The 17882-nt window shown below is 33.7% G+C and overlaps 2 protein-coding genes across 2 annotated transcripts; both read left to right on the top strand.

Moving 5' to 3' along the window:
* The first annotated feature begins 1817 nt into the window (after positions 1–1817).
* LOC102597551 (serine/threonine-protein kinase Nek2) lies at positions 1818–8055 on the top strand. Its single transcript, XM_006349648.2, has 15 exons — positions 1818–1997; positions 2687–2869; positions 3022–3088; positions 3584–3649; positions 4192–4238; positions 4368–4413; positions 4525–4605; positions 4697–4739; positions 4813–4862; positions 4943–5024; positions 5118–5167; positions 6157–6230; positions 6358–6409; positions 6542–6997; positions 7176–8055. Exons 2-15 carry the CDS (start codon positions 2784–2786, stop codon positions 7803–7805), a joined length of 1830 nt encoding a protein of 609 aa, XP_006349710.1. The 5' UTR covers positions 1818–1997; positions 2687–2783; the 3' UTR covers positions 7806–8055.
* A 223-nt stretch (positions 8056–8278) lies between these two features.
* LOC102597865 (uncharacterized) lies at positions 8279–11514 on the top strand. Its single transcript, XM_006349649.2, has 3 exons — positions 8279–8740; positions 9723–10791; positions 10879–11514. The coding sequence occupies exons 1-2, from the start codon at positions 8477–8479 to the stop codon at positions 10782–10784; spliced, it is 1326 nt and encodes a 441-aa protein (XP_006349711.1). The 5' UTR covers positions 8279–8476; the 3' UTR covers positions 10785–10791; positions 10879–11514.
* Positions 11515–17882: the final 6368 nt, after the last annotated feature.

Here is a 17882-nt window from a genome sequence, read left to right on the forward strand (position 1 = left end):
ATAATCTGTTTTTAATACGACAACCAAACAATCCAATAAGGGTAATTCAGTTAAATCATATTTTTAGTTAATAATTTGTTAAGGATAGTATAGAAGATAAATATGTCAAGTAAATGTAAGATGGAATATTAATAGTGGAGATGTCGAAGTGAATTGATAATTATGAGGTTTCAAATTTAATTTTCAGTGAAGATGAAAATTTTTAGATGAATTTTTACAGAAAGTTATTTGATATTTATACCGATGAAAGGTAGTTAGCCAGAGGGTGATGTAGCCCTTCGATATCTAGTACATTACAAAGCACTTTTTGTGTGGTTTGTAAATTTATGTATAAAATTATGAAAAAATTTACTCTCTTAGTTCATTTTTACTTTGTCCACTACTAACTCAACACATTCACATAAGGAGCAATAAATGGAATAACAATTTACTATATCATCTTTGGAATACAATAAATTTAATATTTTGAAAAATAATTATAATTATAATTAATAATGAGAGTAAATTAGGACTAAGTTAAACTATTTATTGATCTTTCAAATTGTAACAAGCAAAAGTGGACATCTATTCTAGTATAGTGGATAAATAAAATTAGTCGGAGAGAGTATGTAATACTTCGTAGATATGAACACATATAAAGTGTGTTCAATATGAAGGAATTTTTTTTTATTTTCTTATGTTTGGTTGATCAAAACTTTTGAAAAAATATTCTCTCGGAGAAAAAGTTCCTTAAAAAAGAAAAATATTTTCCCTAATGGTTGAATAACAAGTTATACAAGTGATATAATACACTAACGGTGTCCTCCTCACCTTTCAACACACCTCATCTTCACTCACACCCTCACTGTAGCACCAAACTCCACCACCCTACACCTTTACCCTTCATTTTCACCTCACATAATATTTGTCTAGATTATATATAGATATTTTTAGAATAATATTTTTTGATAAATATATTGTTTATTTTCTTTTAAAATCTCTTTATCTAATTAAAAAAATGGGAAGTAATCTTTCAAATAGAATAATCTCATTTATTTTTTAATTCATAATATACATAAGATCATAATAATCCATTATTAATTTTTACTTAAACAACAATAACATTGACGTTTGAAATATCATTCATGGAGTTATTATTGATTTTTTTCTATTTTAGCTTTAACAACCATATAATATATTAGTAAACACTTATCTTGCTTCAGTTAAGAAAATATTAAGAAATAAAAATATTTTTTAATTTATTAGGAGTTTTTTTAATCATTATCTAAATTAAAATTAGTGAATTAGGAACTATATTATTAGTTAAAGAAGTACATGCGGTTGGATAAAGATTTTGAAGAATTTTTTTTCCCACTTCTTTTATTAGTTAAAAATAGTACAATGCGGTTAGATGAGATTTTGAAGAAAAAAATTATATCTCACTTTTTTTTATTAGTTAAAGAGATTTTAAAATAAAAGAAACAAAAACTGTTCTTTAGAAATAGTATTTCATTAAAAATTATAAAAAAATACGTTTAATAAAGAATATCATTTTTAACCTAATAAAAATCCATACAAAATTATAAAGCTAAATTATTACTTAATAAAGAATATTTTTAATTCATTTTCGTAGACAAAAATATTATAGTGGCGATATCAAGAATGTTTTCCTAAATCAGAATAAAGAAAGAAATGACCCCTACTAAATTAAGACTAGAGTGGGGACAACTTTCGAGTTTGTTCATCCCCATGACTTTACTTGTGGGACCCAATTTTTTGATTTTAAAAAACGAAGCTACTTTTTTCAATTTTTTTAAATAAATCAAAGTTTTGAAAATGTCATTTGAAAGCGGACGCATCATCGCTTTTGCTTTGTTTACAATTCTTTTACCGCTCTCTCCATTTTCTTCCTTTTCTCTGTTCACTCCATAAATAAAATTAATTAATTCAACAACTGGTCTTCATCTCTACATTGTAACCTGCATTAACTCTCTTCTCCATTTCTTCATCAGTTTCAGGTACGTAATTGAGCAAAACATTTGGTACATTTTGAATTTTCTGTGTTTATCGGTTTCTGTAACGGTAGGTATTGTATTTTTTCCTTTTTTTATGTGCTGCAAATTGTTGTTGTTCCAGGCATTTTTGATATTCGATTAGGTTTAGTATTTGTTTTGAAGTTTTTGAAATGGAGCGGCGATTCCCCGCTTTCCGTGATTTAATTGCAGGTGTCTATAATTGAGGGTTTAAGAGTTTGTATAGCTTGTGAAATAGTAGTATACAAGGCATAGAAGTAATTGGATTACGGTTTGTGTGTAGATAATTTACTCAAGGATCAAAAACATTGTGGCTTTTGAAGGAATTTATTGATTTACTTTGAATAACTCATACTGCTGATTAGAATTCTTCGTTGATTAGTTGTGTGTGTGAATTGACTAATTTAGTATCAATGTGTGTCCTCAGGATAGGTTTTACTAATTATTTACAGTAGTAGATTCTTCCTGCCTGGTTGAAAGAAAGCCGGGAATGGGAGGCTGTGTAGGGTTTAGAAATGTCCTATATTTTCAAATGGTGTATGAAAGTTGAATTGTATCTAGATATACAAGATGTTTCAACCTGTAATGACCAATGAAAAAAAATTCTGGACTAAAGAGGTGTTGCTAATTCCTATGTTTTCAAAATAATTTTAATATTTCCTTTTGATGTACAGGATGTTTGCAGGTTTGCTATGATAGTTCAACTGTGAAAAAATTGTATCTGGATTGAAATTGGTTTGATAAAGCAAAAGTGTTCTTATAGATCATAAGATGGAAAATTATGAGATTTTGGAGCAGATTGGGAAAGGTTCCTTTGGCTCTGCACTACTTGTAAGGCATAAACAAGAAAAGAAGAAGTAAGGAGATGTGCAACCTTTTCTAAGTCCATCTGTTATACTTTGTTCTTTGTTACTGTATTCAGTTTATGTCATGAATTATTTCATTATTGTGTTATTCAGTTTATTTTTTATTTCTGACTGTTCTTTTTTATTTTCTTCTGTTCCTAAAGATATGTTATGAAAAAAATTCGCTTGGCTCGCCAGACAGAGAGAACACGCAGATCTGCCCATCAGGAGGTTAGCCTTTTATCAACTTTCTTTGCGATCTGAGAGAATGAACAGGGTAGTTACATTTTTTTTTTCTAGGTATCTCATGAAGAGTCTGAAGACATCTGCATATCTTGGCATCTAGATAAGAAATGTCAGAAGCACTATAGGATTCACTATTATGTTCTTAAATTGTTAAGAAGTTATGCAATGAATTGCACATTGTTACCTGATAGAATGAAGGTTATGTGTGCATTTGGGTTAATCAAACATTTATCGAACTCATTGATTTGATAAAGGCCACAAAGCAATGAAAACGCTTTTGTTAATAAAGTGAAGTAATCATCATTTTTGTTAAAGACAATGATACTTGCTTATCTTAAATGCACTTGTAAGACTTTAACTTGAGTAGAACCATTCTGCCTAATCTCTTTTTTTCTTCCTTCTATTTCTTGAGGAAGACTAGGGAATCTGTAGGTGCAGGTTTCTATGTGCAATTTCTGAACTGTGTTCTTTATTTTTCAGATGGAACTGATCGCAAGAGTACGAAGTCCATTTGTGGTGGAATACAAAGATTCCTGGGTGGAGAAGGTCTGTGCTTACTCTTGTCCTTTCACAATTTCACTTTAAACACATATAAGGAATCAACGTACATGTGATAACTTGTCTACTCATGTCATTTACTTCTAGATTCTCACAATGTGAACAGCATGAAAGATTGTTAAGTGGAAGTTTACAGATTGTAAAGAACGGCAAAAAGGTGCCTATCTAAGTTAAACATTGAACTATATAAGAACTAAAACTGTTGTTCAAGTGAATACTCAGCCCTTGTGCATTTTTATTGTTTAAGTGATTTCGATTTGAATATGCATTTACATATCTAAAGGTGATAGACATATATTGATTTAACTATTGAACTCAATGGTTAATTAGGATTTTACTACGCAAAAGCTGGTGCTACAATTCCAATTTTAGCAAATATTCTTAAGCTTAATACACCAATACGAGGAGTGGTACATAAATTATCTTAGATACGACTAAACCTTTGAGTTGTTCACAGTACTATATAGCTGTTGAAGAATGATTTATTCAGTCTACCATGCCATTGACCATGTGAAAATACCCAATTTCAGGGATGCTATGTGTGCATTATTATTGGGTATTGTGAAGCTGGTGATATGTAAGTCATCTTTCCTTTTCCAAATGAACTGTTTTCAGAATATTGGACCTTAGGCCTGAGCGCCTGAATCTAGTTACTTATGTCTTTTTGCCTACATATCGTCTAATAATCTGTTCATTACTTTTACAGGGCAGATGCTATTAAGAGAACGAATGGTGTTCTTTTCCCCGAGGAGGTTGTTATTGAATTTACATTTCCTTGTGATTCATACTTTCCTGCCTCCAAATTTACTTCCTAATATTTAGACCATTTCATTTCCTAATTCTAAATACTGACTGATAAGCAGAAGCTTTGTAAGTGGCTAGTTCAACTGTTGATGGCACTTGATCACTTGCATTCGAACCATATAATTCACCGTGATGTCAAGGTGAGTTGCATATATCTTCTATGTTATTCCATAAAGTTATTATTTCTCTGTTTCATAGATTTGTTTGCTGATTTTACTTTTTCGGCGTCAGTGTTCAAATATTTTTCTGACTAAAGAGCACGATATACGTCTAGGTAATCCCCTTACCTCATAATTTGAAGTTGGGTATGATTGACTTTGAGTATTTATTTAAAGATTTGTTTTCAGGTGATTTTGGTCTTGCTAAAATACTGTCTTCCAATGATCTTGCTTCCTCTGTAAGTAACTTGTCTGCAAATATTCTGTATTTGTGTTTGTTGTTTTGATTAGTCTGGTGATGAGGCATATTGACTGTCAGGTGGTGGGCACTCCAACTTATATGTGTCCTGAGCTTCTCGCTGATATACCCTATGGTTGCAAATCAGATATATGGTCTTTGGGTAAGTCTTTACCTTTCCTTGCTTGCGTAGCTTCACACGGAACCACTTTTTATTTTAGATGCACACTGTTTTGCTGACTGTTTGCACATCCAGGTTGCTGCTTATACGAAATGACTTCTCACAAGCCGGCATTCAAAGCATTTGTAAGTCATTAAATAGTACTTTCCAGACAATGAATTTCTAATACTATCATGAACTATATAATCAATTACTAAATCATAGGTGCAACTGGCAGTTTTAGGGAATATACTGCAGCTCAGATGACATATATATATTTTTGTAAAAAAGTAGTTTACTGTCAATGTCAATTTTTTAGCCTATGGGCTGCTGGTGTATACTTGGTATACACTTCCATGCAAGAAGTGAGAGCTGGAGCGGTAATTCAAGGATGCAATTAGAGCAATTGTAGATTGGTTGAAAATGGGAGTACCTGTCCTCCTGAGTGCAGGCAGTGAAATAATGGAGGAAAGCACTCTGAGTGGGGTTAGAGTTGCATAAGTTTACATTGGCTTTCCAATTAAAAGTGGTGCTACTGTTAGATGCAACTCTGGCTTCCTGCTGGTTCCAAAGTGAGGCTATTTGTGTTGATTTTAGTCCAAGCCTTATGCTGGGCCCTGAGATTTGGTATTACTGAGTTCTCCTTAACAGTGTGTGGGTGTTGGGAGCTAACGAAGATACGTTGCCGAACTGTGGACTTGTAAAAGCTTGTAGCCTTGAAAATAGTTGTCTTGAGAACATCGTCAAGGATCCCTTACGTGGCATTTTGTGCTTATCATCTTGGTGGTGCTATAAATTCCACAGCAATTTTGTTGCTTTCTGCATTTCTAAATCCATTTTTAGGATATTCTCCTGTGACTGTTTCCATGGGCTGATGGGTAGAGTAGCCATTCATTACTTGATCTATAAGCGATACCAACTGTACTTACACTTATGGTGTATAACTTTGTTCTACCTTTAACTAGTGGATGTAGTTCTTTCTTATGATTGTGACATTCATCAACTATTGGGTTTCATTTCTTTTTATTTTTATTAGATTTTCGGCTTCTCATCATGAAATCAATAGATGGTTTACCTGAGATATGTTTATTATCAGTTGTAATACTTTAAATAACCTCCAATGCTTTTAATGCAGGATATGCAAGGTCTCATTAATAAAATTAACAAATGTATAGTTGCTCCACTTCCCACCGTGTATTCTGGTGCACTGTGAGTAAATTATCCTTTGCACATTTGAGGCTACCCATTTTTGTGCTTATTTCGTCAAATTGTGCTACAACTGGATTAATATATTTTTGTTATTCTTTTGCTAAAGTTATTTTTTTTTCCTTGTCAGCCGTGGCCTTATTAAGAGTATGCTAAGGAAAAATCCAGAACTCAGGCCAAGTGTATTTATCCCTCACTTCCTCAAAGTTCACTATTTACTTTCTAAGTGTATATTTGAGCTTCATGAAAGGAAGTTTACTGTTTGACACATCAACTCTTTTTTCACTTCAATTCTCTTTCAACTGTTGTTCCAGGCTGCAGACCTACTCCAACATCCCCATCTTCAGCCCTATGTTTTAAAAATCCTTCTGAATTCTGACAGCCCGAGGCAGCACAAGTTCCCAGTCCAATCTTCTAATTCAACATATGCAAAGAAAAAAAGATTGTCTGAGCCCAGAAATGCTCCTGTCTTTAATGAAAGAGAGCTGAGGCGATTGTCCAGTGATAGAGCTTTGAATCCTAGTATTTCTGGAATGGACTCTCCATGTTTATCCCGGAGAACAAAAGATCTAATGAGTTCTGTGAAGAAAAATTATTCAGAACCATCTGTTGAAAGTGCTCCTTATGACCTTGGTGTAAAAAGTTCTGCTATCTCAAAGTTGTCGGCTGCTGTCAAAACTGTGCGATTCAATTCAAATAGAAATTCCACACCTCAGAGGAGACAGAGCACACCATTAAAGATGTCCAATGCTGGCTCTACCCGTGAACTGGTAAGTTTCTGATCAAATAGTATCATAAAGATCTTCAGCTTATAAGTCGAAACAAATGAATATAACTCCAGGCAGGAATTGGATATTCTTGTCCCGATTCTATATTATTGAGCTAGTACCTGTAGTTTTTCAAGGCTGGATTTTTCATTTAGACTTAAATATCTACACACGTATGCAGCTTCCAGTGACAAATACACTAGTTAGCCAACCTTCCAAGTCAACACGTAGAGCATCTCTTCCTTTATCAAGAGGAGCTGCGAAGTTGGAATCACCTTACAAACACAATGTTGGTCTTATTCACCATGTGGTGTCTCCGGATGTTTCCATGAATGCTCCAAGAATTGACAAGATGGTTGATCCCTTGGCTTCTTCAGAAGACCCCTTTTTACCCATCCAGAGAGCTTCACCAAAATCGACACAGTTGTCTTCCCCATCACCACGCTATAGTGACTGGTCATTCACAAAAGACAAGTGTACAGTACAGGTTGTTGACAGAACCTTTCCCAAGCCACCTTTAATTGACCCTGTTCATGGAGTTGCACATATTGGAAGTGAATGTTCAGAACATTATCCAACTGGTGCCTCAAGCCGGTCATCATCAGAATCTCGTTCACGGAAGTTTGACACATCTTCTTACCAGCAACGTGCGGAAGCCTTAGAAGGATTACTTGAGTTCAGTGCGCAACTATTGCAGCAAGAGCGTCTAGACGAGCTTATGGTGTTATTGAAACCATTTGGTCCAGAAAAGGTTTCTCCAAGGGAAACTGCTATATGGCTGACAAAGAGTTTCAAGGAGAATGGAGTGTAACCTTCTTCTACATTTTGATCTTTCCTGCTTACATGAACTAATGAATGCATGGGTTTTCAAAAGAGAAAAAAGAATCACAATGCATAAGGGAGAACTGCACAACATGAAAATAACCTGTTAATGAGAAGCAGAAAGAGTAATTGATTTTCAATTAACTGTCTGGGTTTTTGTTGAAATGTGATGATGAATGAATAACTTGTTCATGTGCACCTCATTTTCAAAAGTTTGATGTAAGGAGTCTTTGAACTTACCTCCCTATCCACAACCCTCCTTCGGGTCTTCCATCATAACACACTAATTTTTTCAATCTTCAATGCAAACAAATGAAAAAGAGTAGTACGAATTGACCCACTGAGTTGATTGTTGGACACATTAAAATCCACAAGGCATTAATGCTTGAGATAGTTTCATTGAAGCCATTGTTATGCAAGAGAAGTCCCATGCGTGAGATTGAAAAAAAATTATTCTTACAGACACATGCTATAAATTTCTCAAAACACTATTGACATAATTACTTTTATATCGAAATATTTGCTTGGGGAATAACTGTTTATTAGAGTATAAAATTTGCAACCAAACGACGTCACTTTAGTCGACTATATATATACATAATTTACGACGTCGAAATTGCAGCATTGCCATAGACCATAGCAACAAAGAAAGAAAAAGAAATGGAAGTAGTAGAATTGTACGAGCTTCATTATTCCGATTTGCTGCAACTCTCTTCAGACAAATCTTTATCAGATGAATTTATAGAAGAAATTCAGCGTCTGGAATCAGTCACCAGAAGTGTAATGGAAAACCTAGGGCCAGAGGGACCAGGACTTCTCGCCATCACCGGCGTTCCAGAAGCTTCCAATCTCCGGCGAACTCTTCTTCCTTTAGCTCGAAAACTCGCTCTTCTCAATAATGATGATCGCAAGCGCCTTCTTAAGGTCAACCTCTCTCCTTTTTCTCCCCTTTAATATTCAAAAATCATAATGCACGCTTAGCTAAGAATACAATGATAAAAAATATTTTTTTAAAAGTTGTAATGACTAATTGAGGCACTTGTGTGAGCTTTTTAGTTTGGTTAAAAAAGAAGCTCTAATTAGAGAACTCTTACCATTATTTATGTAAACGAAATGTTCTTAAATAAAACCATTGGTTAGTAGGTAGGAGGTCCATAGTAGTAATAGTAATAAGTAGAAGTGCATTGTCTTGTTGCCCTTGTTAGTAGTCATAGAATAACTTTTGTAGTTTCTTGTTCTTCGATTTCTGTTACTATATGTTGTTTCGTGTAGTTCTATTATTATAGTATTATTTTGATGTAGTACTATTCTGCTACTATATGTCGTTTTTGTTACTATCTATTGTCTATTGTACTTCCATTACGTATTTTTCTAGATTGATTTTGTCTTGAACCGAGGATCTATAGGAAACAACCTCGCCTCTGAGGTAGAAGTAAGGTTTGCGTACACTTATCCTCTCCAGACTCCACTTGTGGAACTACATTGGGTATGTTGTTGTTCTATTTAGAGAACCCTTATATTTGCCTTATAGTATGAATTGTTATTATTATTTACCTATGTTTGAATGAAATTTGGCTACATAAAGCAGGATGGTTCACTATTTCAAATTAGTTGGGGCTGGCTATATATATTTACTCATGATAAAATTTGAGATCCAATGGGTATCTAATGTTAAATGCTTTACTCCACTTTGATTGGTGAGCATATGTATCTGTATATCCCAAATTGTTTTGCCATATTAAAGTTTGAGGGTGAAGGAATGGTAATTGTTTTAAATGCTATTTTTATGATGCTTTTGAAATGTGACTGTTGCATTATAAAATTGATTTTGAAAGAACAAGATGGTAACTAGGTTGTATAATTTGCTCCATTGCTCACTACTCTCAATATAATCATTGATCAACAGGAACAAAATCTGGGAAGTGATGTATCATTGAAGAACCCGAATAGAGATGTCTCCTCTTTTTCCATGCAATTGAAATATGAGCAATGCTATGAAAGAAGTGGTTGTCAGGTTGATGATCTAGATGTTGATAATCGGGATGGAGAGGTTGATCAGAATGAGTTTAAGAAATTAGGTTGCACCTTTAAGGAGCTAGGATATTGCATGATGGACTTAGGGCTTCGTCTTGCACAAATATGTGATAAGGCCATTGGGGGCCAAGAGCTGCAACAGAGCTTACTAGAGTCTGGCACAGCTAAAGGGCGTCTGATCCATTATCATTCCGCTGTTGACAATGATATTGTTAGAGAAGATGCTAAAAGAAATGGACAGTCTAAAGCAAGAAATGGGAAAGTCAATAAGAATGAGCAATCAAGTCTGAAGCAGCAAGGAATTGAGTCATCGAAAGACCAGTCAAATGACTATGGTCTGTGGCAGCAGTGGCATTATGATTATGGTATTTTCACTCTTTTAACAGTTCCTATGTTTCTGTTGTCCTCTCACCAAGAAGCACCAGCAGCTATAAATAATGATTCACCTGTTTCTTCTAAGCTTGAATTCCCTTCGCCCGGTGGGCACACATATCTTCATATATTTGATCCCAAAAAGAATCAGGTCTTCATTGTAAAGGCACCTTCAGAGAGTCTCATTCTTCAGGTTGGAGAAGCAGCTGATATATTATCTAAGGGGAAGCTACGAGCAACACTTCATTGTGTTTGTAGACCACCAAAGGGTGAAAACTTGAGCAGGGAAACATTTGTTGTCTTCTTGCAGCCAGCATGGAGCAAACAGTTCTCTCTTTTGGATTATCCGCTTGAACTTTTAGCTTTAAGTGGTCAGCAGTGCGGGGTATGTTGCAAGGGAACTGAACAGTCTATGCAGGTCCCTGAGGAATTAAGTCATGATATTCAAAAGATTGTTCCACCACTTTTGTCGAGGCTGAAAGATGGGATGACATTTGCAGAATTTTCTCGCGAAACTACAAAACAATACTATGGTGGTAAAGGTTTACAGTCCAACAAATAGGTGACTGGTGAGTAGTAATCATTCTTTTGCTTCACGTATGAACATATAACTTCAGTATATAATAGTGTATTTCTTATTTTTACCTTGGATTCAGGTTTTCTGTGGATATCTTTATATGGACAGAGGTGCCAGCCGACTTGATAATGTTAAACTGGTGGTTGCAAAGTGTCACTGTCAACTTCCCCGTCTCAGGTAAAGAGGGGGCGTGCACTTGTACTGTTAGGAAGTTATTTCACTTTCTATGGCAACAAAGAACTTTGCCTTTGGAACTTCTGCAATAGCCCGGTTTTGTGTCACTGGTTCAATGTGCCTCAGGAAGAGAGAACAAGTCACTACAACTTGCGCCATGCTTAAGAATGACTGTTGAAAGCTAAGAACAAATTCTTGTGACCTGTACTTGGGATACATTTGCCACTCTAAACTTTGGATCTCCGAGATCTACCTTAAATTTGTGTCCTAGTCATAGGTTTTCTTTTTCTGTTTCTTGCAGATGGCCAAAAGGTAGGCGTGAATGAGGTTTACAAGCTTGGGCCTCATCCGCATAACTGCAGGTACATCTGACTTAACGGAAATGCTCTCCTGGTTTTGACCTTGCATTAGGACTGGCTCACTGCCCTGTTATCTTCATCATGTCTGAAATAATGGTGACATGTTTGATTAAAGAAGAAGATCCAATAAGTAAAACATTTAAATGTTACCGTTTACTATAAAAATAATGGAATATCCAGAAGTACAATGAGTGAATTTCTTAAAGATGTGCTCATATGAAAATGAGATACTTTAAATGGCAAACCAGTCAACCGAAACCTTCTCAGAAGAAGAATGTGGATGATCAGACCACAATCTTCTTCTGTTGCAACGCGCGTTTGCATGTTTAAATTCCTTGACTTCTCACCTAAATAAATTGTTCTATCTTTGCAGCGTTGGTTATACATTGTTTCAGTTGATCCCTTTTGATGAACTTTTCGTTTTCCTTTTAAGTTATGTTATGTCGGTATTTGGTTACACTTACATCCTCATACGCATGTATAAACATGTGCTAGTTTACATGCATACAGTTTTCCACGCAAGTGCATAGATAGTCGATTTTGGGAACCTCTATTTAAAGCATAACTGAAGTTAATATAATGTTGTAAGTTTAGTCATTTCAGAAATAACTTTCGAAACATGCAACCATAGTTGTAAAAATTATGTGTCTGGAGCTGGCTTGCCAAGGACAAACTTAAAAGTATGTATATCTAAGTATGAACTATCAATGTTTGAAGTTTCACATATATGTTGGAAACTGAGAATAGTAACTTGTTTTCCAATTCCATCTCAATTCCAAATAAAGTGTTCTCTTTTCTCCTTTGAGAAAAGTATATAACCTAACACGACTCCATCTTGAACTCCAACTTCTTAAAGTCCAAATAAAGTGAAAATATTTGAAATTTATTACCAAACGCCTACTAAACTCACTTTTCATTCCACTTCTTTAAAGTTGCAACACTAACAATTTGACAATCTTTTCAAACTTTCTCCAACAACACCTACTTGATCTAAACTCACTTTTTATATTCTAATTTCAAGATTCACTTCTTTAAGCATTATACTTGAACTGATATACAATAAATTTCAAACACACTATTGTACAACAACTAAGGAGCATTTTGTCTGAAGGCCTAGACTGGCTACCAGTATTTGCTTAGAGCATTCAAATTTTAAGAAAAAAATACACGAAGAAATCAAAGAGATGTGTATATACAAGGAGGTCCGGCTATCGACCACTAGCTTCGCACATGACTACCAGTTAAATATTTTGGAAAAACTGATAATAGGTTAAATAAGGTGTGCCATGAAATTTTACTGTTTTATGTTAGCAAGTTGTATGAGTTTTACAAATGTTTTGCCGTTTGAGTGTTGTCAATCAATCAACAAATATGGAGTAACAATCTTTTTCTTGTTTTTTGGATAGAAAAGAGTAGTTTATAATGATTACTTGTTGAATGCTTTTTGTGGGCACATGCTGCCCATTTCAGTAACATAAGGACTAAGATGAGGTAATTATTCCACTAGTTGAATGATGGGATATATTTGCCTTGTAGTTTGTACCTATTGGAGAGCATAGTTGTACTATTTCGATCAACTTATTCTATAGACCTTGTCTTTTTTGACTTCTAGATTGTCTTTATTTCAGAGTGGAATAACAACTCTTATCACTCTCATAATTGAATCAAGTTAAAAACTTACCGTTTATATCGAATCAATGTGTAAAATATGTATTTTTACTAAATGTTAAGGTTAACTTCAATAGCTTTAAGTGCCTGATACGAATAAGTATTTATCATAAATCACATATTCAATATAGAATCTTGAAGGTGGTTGAGGGCGCATTTCTTATTTTCTTTCTTTGAGTTATATTCATATATCCTTTTAAGTTAAGTCGAATCGAGTCATAATCCAACCCGTCCTGTACTTTTATTCCAAATACTTACTGATTAATTCTACCCTATACGACAGATGGATTCAGAAACAAAATTAGATGTTCTGATGGAATGGTTGAAATAAATAGAATTAACAATGTACTACAAATTTTGTTGTCTGCAGGAAAATGATGACATTTGAGGTGAAACTTGACAATTTTGGGTTGGTACATTGTGCATATAGGCAAATGAGAAAAATTAGTAAGCAAATGAATTGAACGAGAAGCTATATGAGGTGGAAATCTCATATACGGTTAGGTAGTGTACGTGACCAGGGGTGGAGCCATCCTTGCCCAAGGGGTGTTAAGTGGCACCGCTTCGTTGGAGAGATCAAATTTTGGTTTAATAAATATATATATACAATTATTGACATCTCTCGACATAAGTTGATGGGTTAATCTAGTAGTTAAAGGGTTGCGAGAATTCCTTGAGCTTGCGTGTTATGCCCTACTAGCTTTATAATTATTTTTTTACTATAATCATTGATACCCCTTAATGAAAATCCTTGTCCGCGCCACTGAGTGTGACAATGATTTGTTTTAAAATTTGATCTTAAATCAGCTCCCTTACATTGGCTGTTCAAAAAAGACACATCAATAGAAAACCAGCACAAGTTAGTATCTGTCCACTTGTCCAATGAAAAACAAGGTGGATAGCTGATTTATTTAAATATGGATTATATGATATAGAAGCTACGTACTATTAATTTTTTTTTGGATAAAATATGATCCAAAAAATACAGAGACGGCGCCACTGAGGGATTTCAAAAGATGCAACTTTGGCTCCAAATAATTTATATTCATTAGATATGGAAGTGACTAGATTTTTTTCATTTAAAATCATATTAGCTAGCCAGGTTATCCGTTACTCAACCCATTTGTATTTGTATTGTATTAAATATATATAAAAAAAATACGGTGCTTTAATTTGGTCGAAAGTCGTAAAGAAGGCACCGAATTAGCACTTAGCAGCTAACATAAACTCTATATCTATTATCTTTCATTAGCAACTGTATTATGTAATTCTATCTTCTAAGGTTGTGTTAGGATAGATGAAAGAAAATACCTAGTATTGAACGTGAGATATCGTGATAACTCAACCTATTTCATTGACTACTAGACCACAACCTAAGATATCGTTTTAGAATTTGATCTTAAATCAGCTCGCTTAAGTCTTGAACTCGCTAGGCCTTCAGAACAAAGGCGATTCTGTTCATGCTTCAGACGATCTGGCTAATTCTATATACAACTATCTAATCCAAACTTTATATATTTGTTGAACAATCCATTGAACAAAGTTTTGAAGGGTTATTCAATTAATATTATATTATCATCTCAAAGTTACATTTCAAAAGCTAAGTTACCATTCTTTGATTTATAAACTTCAAATTCTGAGATCACTTTTTATCGAACACATATTTGTTGTTTGATCATATCAAGTCTATTGAAATTTTAAACTCATACCCTATTGGAGTTACAAAATGCAAACATCAATCCCAATGAGAAAATGAAAGTGAAAGGAGAGTAGTGGTTGATCATTGGAGTTTTCAGACAAAGCGAATAAAGGGATCTTCTTTTAAATCCTCACAAATATAGCTAGAGATTGTATAATGGTCCCCAACTCTTTTTTAAAATTTCAAAAGTTTTTTTTTTTTTTAACACAGTTTGCTATAATAGTTTTCAGATATTAGAAGATGATAAAAGCAAAAGAATTAAAAAGATCTGAAAAAGAAAAGAAAAAAGAAAAGAAAGATAATGACGTTTCTTATAGCACGCCTAAATTTTACTAGTACAAAAATCACACAGCTTTGTTCAGAAATATTTTTTTGTATTGATCCTAAAAAAAACATGTAAGAGTTCTTGATGTTGAGAATACTTGAGACAAAAAAATAAATAAGAGACACAATATAAGTATAATTCTGAATTAAATAACCTTATGGGGTTTGTCATTTTGTATGTAACAATTATGCCCCGACAATTTATCTTGTTTTGCATTAAGCTATGTAGTATGTACAGTGTCTAAATTGGAATAAAGAATGAGATGAACAGTGACATATCGTCCAATTTTTCAAACTTTATTTAATATTGGGGAAAAGGACAAATATAACCTCAAACTATCGTAAATGGTATGTCGTAAATGGTATGTCGATACTCTTCGTCATACTTTTGGGACATTGGTTCCCCTGCCGTCCAAAAACTAGAGCATATATACCCTTCACTCTAACGCAAGACTAAAAAGGGACACGTGGCACAATCTTATTAGTCGATCTGATATTTAATAAATATCGGATCGGTGGATAAGATTATGACACGTGTATGTCGGTTAGTATAAAGGGTATATATGTTCTAGTTTTTGGATGGCAGGGACACCAATGTCCTAAAAGTATGACGGAGGGTATCTGCATACCATTTATGATAGTTCGGGGTATATTTGTCATGTTTCCCTTTAATATTTGGTACATGAGTTGTTAGTGTTGTTTTGGGGGTAGAAAGATACATGGGGTTGTGTAGATCAGATATGAGAAAGTAGTCGGTGTAAAGATGACTATATGTTGGCCGTTGAATTAATTAAGTCAGTCTAAATATACTCTTAATATGATGTGATATTGTTCATTTTAGATTAAGTACGCATGATTTTTCTCAAAGAGTTTTACACCTTATGTAGCTTCTTGATTTTTTCAATTACTCAATATGAAATTTTATTTGTACACAACATTCCCATCGGCCATCACCATGATCCAAAAGATCTTTCCTTCAAACTAAGTTTCATGTGGTGAGGCCTATCATCGTGATCTATATATCATTATTTGAAATTCACTATGTGTCACCCACATAGTCGAGCATTTATAGTCACCAAACCCTAGAGCTAATTTCTTCTTTTGCATGTACGTACCGCTTTAAGCTATCTTTGACATGATAAAAGTAGTAAACCATACCTCATGCAAACATCTTCATTCTTGTCTCCAAAACCATTAGCTCTAATAATAATTGTTGTGTTAAGTCAGTTTAAAGATTTTTTTTAAATATGAGTTATATTGTTTGTTTTGAGTCCAATTCGTATGTGATTGCCCCCAAAAGGCCTCATGATACATTAAGAGTATCTCTACAGCTTACATGTAGCTTCCCAATCTTTTCAATAGCACAATGCGAAATTTTATTTGTATACAAAATACATATATATACCTTTTTGAAATTTATGTTACATGTTTGAATCGAAAATAATAGATTCAGTCGAAAACTCTAGCTTCTCAACTGCATCAATGAATTGGACTTGAACTACATATATGCAAGCGTGGATCTAGGATGGGGCGAGGATGCTCACTAGAACCCCCTCGACAAAAAATTACATATATATATATATATATAATTATTATTTTTTAAATTTTTTATTGTATATTTTTATACTGAAATTTGCACTTGTTGACATATATAAGCTTTGGATACGTCTTTACTTTAACCACTGAAGGTTAGAAGCTTTTTTGAAGAAGTACAAGCATCTTAATGATAGATTATTCGTTGCAGAGTACATTTTTAAAGAAAAAGAGAAGGAAAAGTATTAGTCGAGTATTTTTCACTTTAAAAAAGTGTTTTTTGAGAAAATTGCAAGCGCTTAATCAACACGATAGGGTGTGCTTTGGATGGAAAACATTATCCCCGAAAATAAATAAGTTTCTTACTTATGTTCTGATGTTTGATAATAAGCAATAACATATATTTATATGTAATTTAGAAAAATTCTACGATGGAGGATGTGGAAGTTGGGGGTTTGACGGTAGAATAGACAATGAACTTGAAAGGTTACTTATAAAACTTGTCTACTTTTGTTAGATAATAATTTTTCTGATTTTTAAATAACTTGTTTCCAACATATATTTTGATCAACAAAAATGAAAAAAATTAAAAGTATTTTTAAAAAAATATTCGACCAGTCGACTATCCCTCTGTGGAAGTAAAAAGGATACTTTGCTGCACGCCTTTCCTTTTGCTACGGTCTCTGCCCTTTGGGTGAGTATTGTATGTAAACCGCACTAGGTAAGCCCTATGCGACATACTCGATTCAGAAGACACTGAGGAAAATTAATTTCGGGTCATTTGTGTGGATAACCACCCTCCAAACGAACTGAGCCAATGTGCTGCATCCAAAACTTTGGCAAACCGGTTCTTTATGAAGAAAAATGTATTTTCGAAAAACAAGTGGACTTTTTTCTTATTGTTGATAAATAAGCAATTAAAAAATGTTAATTCTAATTTTTTTTATATATAATCGAATAAAAAATTATGAGAATATGGAGGGGATTGGGGTGACAGGGAGTGGGATGTTTAACGGGTGCATGGAAACGAAATAATGAACTCGCAATGTTATTTATGAAACTTGTTTTTTTCACTTTCAGGAAAAGTCATTTTACTTATATTTTTAGAGAAAATATTTTTCAAAATATTTTGGCCAACCAATCATATTTATTTCCTTAGCTAACTATATATAGTGGAATTTAAAATTTAAAATATATGTTTATACTAGTGGCATATATTCACTTTCATAAAAGTAGCTTCTAAGTCAAAAATAAAAAGTAGGTAGAGGTACTTTTAGTTTTTGACTTTTTTTAAATTTATTTTAAACTTATTTCAAGTCATTTTTG

This window comes from Solanum tuberosum, unplaced genomic scaffold (genome assembly GCF_000226075.1).
Source record: "Solanum tuberosum cultivar DM 1-3 516 R44 unplaced genomic scaffold, SolTub_3.0 scf00110, whole genome shotgun sequence".
Taxonomy (NCBI): Eukaryota; Viridiplantae; Streptophyta; class Magnoliopsida; order Solanales; family Solanaceae; genus Solanum; species Solanum tuberosum.

What these genes read in the sequence shown, in the direction of transcription:
- LOC102597551 (XM_006349648.2), top strand. Translation starts at nt 2,784, where the DNA reads ATGGAAAATTATGAGATTTTGGAGCAGATTGGGAAAGGTTCCTTTGGC. An exon ending in CATAAACAAGAAAAGAAGAA is followed by an intron (nt 2,870 to 3,021) that starts GTAAGGAGATGT and finishes CTGTTCCTAAAG; the next exon opens with ATATGTTATGAAAAAAATTC. An exon ending in TATTGTGAAGCTGGTGATAT is followed by an intron (nt 4,239 to 4,367) that starts GTAAGTCATCTT and finishes TTACTTTTACAG; the next exon opens with GGCAGATGCTATTAAGAGAA.
- LOC102597865 (XM_006349649.2), top strand. Translation starts at nt 8,477, where the DNA reads ATGGAAGTAGTAGAATTGTACGAGCTTCATTATTCCGATTTGCTGCAA. An exon ending in ATCGCAAGCGCCTTCTTAAG is followed by an intron (nt 8,741 to 9,722) that starts GTCAACCTCTCT and finishes ATTGATCAACAG; the next exon opens with GAACAAAATCTGGGAAGTGA.